This window comes from Lasioglossum baleicum, chromosome 17 (assembly GCF_051020765.1).
Source record: "Lasioglossum baleicum chromosome 17, iyLasBale1, whole genome shotgun sequence".
Taxonomy (NCBI): Eukaryota; Metazoa; Arthropoda; class Insecta; order Hymenoptera; family Halictidae; genus Lasioglossum; species Lasioglossum baleicum.
In genome coordinates, this window is record NC_134945.1 from 2,768,684 (window position 1) to 2,774,470 (window position 5,787).

Consider the following 5,787-nt stretch of genomic DNA (forward strand, 5'->3'; position numbering starts at 1 on the left):
ACTTTAATTTTTCAATTTCAACATCAATATTTCATTGTCAATATCAATTTCTCAATTTCAACATCAATTTTTCATTGACAATATCAATTTCTCAATTTCAACTTCAACTTTTCAAGTTCAAATTCAATTTTACAATATCAACCTCAATTTTTCAATTTTATTTTCAGTTTCTCAAAACTTTATTTAGAATTATCATCTTTCATTTTTCAATTTCAACTTCACTTTCAACACTCCAATTTCAACTTAATTTCCACTTCATTTTTTCAGTTTCCACTCCCAGTTTTCAGTTTCAACATCAATTTTCCAAATTCCACATCACTTTCAACTTTAGTTTTTCAATTTCAACATCAATTTTTCATTGTCAATATCAATTCCTCAATTTCAACATCAATTTTTCATTGACAATATCAATTTCTCAATTTCACCTTCAACTTTTCAAGTTCAACATCAATTTTTCAATATCAACATCATTTTTTCTATTTCATCTTCAATTTTTCAAAACTTTATTTAGAATTTCATCTTTCATTTTTCAACTTCACTTTCAACACTCCAATTTCAACTTGAATTTCCACTTCATTTTTTCAGTTTCCACTCCCAGTTTTCAGTTTCAACATCAATTTTCCAATTTCCACTTCACTCTCGACTTTAATTTTTCAATTTCAACATCAATTTTTCATTGTCAATATCAATTCCTCAATTTCAACATCAATTTTTCATTGACAATATCAATTTCTCAATTTCAACTTCAATTTTTCAAGTTCAACATCAATTTTCCAATATCAACATCAATTTTTCTATTTCATCTTCAATTTTTCAAAACTTTATTTAGAATTTCATGTTTCATTTTTCAACATCACTTCAACACTCTAATTCCAACTTAAATTTCCACTTCATTTTTTCATTTTCCACTCCCAGTTTTCAGTTTCAACATCAATTTTCCAAATTCCACTTCACTCTCAACTTTAGTTTTTCAATTTCAACATCAATTTTTCATTGCCAATATCAATTCCTCAATTTCAACATCAATTTTTCATTGTCAATATCAATTTCTCAATTTCAACTTCAATTTTCCAAGTTCAACATCAACTTTCCAATATCAACATCAATTTTTCTATTTCATCTTCAATTTCTCAAAACTTTAATAGAGAATTTCATCTTTAATTTTTCAATTTCAACTTCAATTTCAACACTCCAATTTCAACTACAATTTCAACTTCATTTTTTCAGTTTCCACTCCCAGTTTTCAGTTTCAACATCAATTTTCCAAATTCCACATTACTCTCAACTTTAGTTTTTCAATTTCAACATCAATTTTTCATTGTCAATATCAATTCCTCAATTTCAACATCAATTTTTCATTGACAATATCAATTTCTCAATTTCAACTTCAATTTTTCAAGTTCAACATCAATTTTTCAATATCAACATCATTTTTTCTATTTCATCTTCAATTTTTCAAAACTTTATTTAGAATTTCATCTTTCATTTTTCAACTTCACTTTCAACACTCCAATTTCAACTTGAATTTCCACTTCATTTTTTCAGTTTCCACTCCCAGTTTTCAGTTTCAACATCAATTTTCCAAATTCCACTTCACTCTCAACTTTAGATTTTCAATTTCAACATCAATTTTTCATTGTCAATATCAATTCCTCAATTTCAACATCAATTTTTCATTGACAATGTTACGGATGACGAACAGGTGTTCAATATCATCTCTGGCAGAAACCGTCCTAGATAAACGAACAGAGCTACCCTAGATAAATCTACATAATTGTTTAGGTTAGTTTAGGGCCCAAACGTACGCACGACCAACTGGTCGTTGACAAAATACGAATGTTCACTTGAAGGGTACTGACAAGTACCACCCGTCATTGCAGGGCTATATAAGCCCTTACATTTCTACTCTCGTGGGCTAGTACTGTCGTAATCACGAATAGTGTCGCGTCGTGCTGCATCTCGGAAGTCAACTACCAGTGAGATCGGACGTTCGTTCCTTTTGAATCAAAGTTTAACCGTACAGATTCCGCGAGTTCGGTCTAAAATCTGTTAGGCAGTGACAAGGTTGCTCCGAGTCCCCCGCATTGCCAGTGCGTCAACACCGTGCGTCTTAGCTTAGGTAATATCACCTTTCAATTTCTTTTCTATTCTAAATTCAGTTCATTCGCGACACAAGTACACTTGTAGAACGAAACTCTATAGTAAGAATATATTTGTCTTCTTTAATAATTAACTCAAATTCATTAAACCCATAATTATCGTCCAATATCCTAACCAAGTAATTGAACGTCCCCACATGATACAATCTTACCGCTCGGATTGTATCAATTAAATTATACTAGTTACGAGGCTTACTAATTATCCTAGCAATTCCCTGATTAACCATCAGGTTCTTTCGCGACATTCCAATTGTCCGAACAGAGATTTATCCAACCTAGCGGCTCCCCAGTTTTGCATTGGGTTCGTCCGCATCCTAACAGCTCCCTGATTTCGCATCAGGTTCGTCTGTGCTATTATACAACCTCCTAGCAGCTCCCCGGTTTTGCATCGGGTTCGTCTGCGTTTGACTCCATTCCTAGAGGCTCCCTGACTTCGCGTCAGGTTCGTCCTCGCTGTCAATAATCCTAGCGGCTCCCCAATTTCGCATTGGGTTCGTCCGCGTTCCTTAACTAACAAATTTATATCATATTCCTAGGGTAATAACCCTTCGCCGGCCACTCGTGCTGCTCGCGGCCCTGGCTCGTAACAGAACTGGTGACAGCGGTGGGATAGTTCAATTATTTTAGGATCACTTTAATTTTGGGTTTACTACGTTAAATTACTCGTAGCTGAGTATTGACAATATACTAGTTTTCCTAGTTACGTCTCAATATTATTAGCAATATACTAGTTTTCGCTAGTCACGCTTTTATACCAATAATATACTAGTTTTCCTAGTTGAAAGGTTTCTATATACTAGTTTTCCTAGTTGAAAGGTTTCGGTAATATACTAGTTTTCTCTAGTTACATTTAAAAAAAAAAAAAAAAAAAAATGCCGAATTCAGCTGCAAATACTTCTTCCGTTGACATAATGAACTTGACGGTTTCACTTGCAAATTCTATGTCGCTGTTGACGCAAAAGACATGCTTACAGAATATTACTTCGACAATTCCGACCTTTAACGGGGAAGACCCCTCTTTGATTCGTTTCGCGCAAACTTTAGAGGACGGGTTAACTTTGATTCCGGAGGGTACGGAAACCGAGTATCTGGCAATTGTTCTTACTAAGCTCGTCGGGCCAGCACGTAGATGCACATTAGAGCACAAGTTTACTACCGTAAAAGCGTTAATTCAACATTTGAAGAAACGGTTCGCTCCCGGCAAGAGCCTATCATATTATCAAGTGGAAATCGCGAAACTACATATTCGCGAAGGAGAAAGCCTACGACAATACATCGATAGGACAAGCCACTTGGTCTACTGTACGCGCGGAGCCATGAGGGAAAAATACGAGGCACATGCTGAAGAATTTATCAAATTGATGGAAAAGGACGTCATTGAAAACTTCATCGATGGATTACCGGATCGGATTTCCCTGAAGGTGTCGGCTATCTTGAAGGATATAAAAAATCTGGAGGATGCTTACGACGCCGTGCTACAGATAGATAAAAGATTAAGAAATCGACGACAGTCGCCTCGGAGTGAATCACCATCAAGGTGGTCCCGCCGAGATTCATATGACCAGGACTCTCGCTACCGCGATCGTGAAGTGTCATATCCCTTATCTCCAAGCAAATATGACCGACACAGGGATCAACGCACGAGACCATCTGGTTTTGAGGAGGAAAGAGAAGGACGAGCGTCTGCCTGGACCTTGCGTCACAGGAGCCCCTCCGGTTCCCCCTCCAACCGTTCGGATTCGTCAATTGTGAGAGACGGAGAGAAACGGTATACAATTTTAAAAAATTCCGATAGGAATCGCATGTCAAAATCGTATTGTTGGCATTGCGGAACATCCGGACACGATGGAAAATTCTGCAAGAATCGACCGCGTAGTCCGCGATTCCAAAGAGATTCGCGAGATTCGTCCGTGGAATCGAACAAATCTTTAAACTTCGATCGCGCTCACCGTACAGGCGACACGATGAGCGAAAACAAAGAAGTTCGCCAAAGAACTGTCCGCTTCGAGGAAAAACCCTCATCAAGGAAGCTCCAGCACCACAAATCAAAATCAAAATCCCAGAACTGGAATCAGGCACGGGAGAATTTCTAATTGATGGTGGAGCATCCGTAAATTTAGTAGTTCTTGACGTTTTAGGAGAAGGAGCAGAAATTGTTTCACGCGAAGAAATTGAAATAACTGGTCTTACTACAAATCCAATTCGCACTCTAGGAACTACGATACTTCACATACACGAAGCTCCTGCGTTTTTCTACGTAGTGAAGCGCCTTGCAATAGAAGCAGATGGACTTATAGGAAGCCCATTTTTAAAACAGGAAGAAGCAGAAATTTCTTATTACCATGGGACACTGGTATTAAAAAATAAGCCCATCAGGCCTATTCGATTTTCAAATTACCAGCAGGACTCCGATGTACGGACCAAACATCGCATCGATGCCCGAACATCTCAACAGATTGCCATAAGAATAGCTAATCCAAGGATAAAAGAAGGCTATTTACCACGCATAAAAACACACAAACAACTCTACATAGGAGAAGCCGCCGTCCTGAACGACGGAGGAAAATGTCATGTTATGGCAACCAACACTAGCGAGGAAGCCATAGACGTAGAAATAGAGCCACAAATCGTGGAACCTTACGACATTTTGAGCACATCAGATGAAGATATTTATTCAGAGGTACGTCAACATTGTAATTTCAAAACTAGAGAAGATAGGATACAGGGAATCTCCGAAACGCTAAATTTGAGTCACCTGAACAAAGAAGAACGGTGTAGCATCACCGCATTGATAAAGGAATTTCCCGATCGATTTTATCTCCCCGGAGATAAATTAGGGAAGGCATCTGATTTCAAGCACTCCTTACATACAACTGATGAGATTCCGATTAACACGAGACAGTATCGCTACCCTCCTGTACACCAAGAGGAAATAAAAAAGCAAATCAATGGCTTATTATCCGATGGTATTATTACTCCGTCGAAATCTCCGTACAATTCACCCTTGTGGATTGTACCCAAAAAACCAGATGCGCAAGGAAACAAACGTTGGCGCATGGTAATAGATTTTCGTGCGCTTAACGAGAAGACCATTTCCGATAAATATCCACTGCCTCAAATTACGGAAATATTGGATCGTCTCGGAGGAGCCAAATACTTCTCCGTTTTCGATCTTGCCAGTGGGTTCCACCAAATAGAAATGGATCCGAAAGACAGACAGAAGACAGCTTTCACCACCCCTAATGGACATTATGAATTTTCACGAATGCCGTTTGGTTTGAAAAATGCACCACCTACTTTTCAACGCCTCATGGATCAGGTATTAACTGGACTCCAGGGAACGGACGTTTTCATTTACCTGGATGATATCGTGGTTTACGCTGCGTCATTACACGAACACAACATTAAAGTCAGGAAATTATTAAACCGTTTGCGAGAACATGGTTTAACTCTTCAAACCAATAAATGCGAATTCTTACGAAAAGAAGTTGCATACCTTGGACATATTATTTCAAGACAGGGAGTAAAACCTGATCCCCGAAAATTAAAGGCTGTCAAGGATTTCCCAACGCCTACCTCACAGAAAAATATACAACAGTTTTTGGGTTTAGTAGGATATTACCGAAGA

The 5,787-nt window shown here is 37.8% G+C and overlaps 1 protein-coding gene across 1 annotated transcript; it reads left to right on the plus strand.

Annotated features, from left to right (window-relative positions):
- The first annotated feature begins 1,700 nt into the window (after positions 1 to 1,700).
- On the plus strand, positions 1,701 to 4,252 carry LOC143217665 (uncharacterized). Its single transcript, XM_076442204.1, has 2 exons — positions 1,701 to 2,944; positions 2,976 to 4,252. The coding sequence occupies exon 2, from the start codon at positions 3,032 to 3,034 to the stop codon at positions 4,250 to 4,252; it is 1,221 nt and encodes a 406-aa protein (XP_076298319.1). The 5' UTR covers positions 1,701 to 2,944; positions 2,976 to 3,031.
- The last annotated feature ends 1,535 nt before the right edge of the window (positions 4,253 to 5,787 follow it).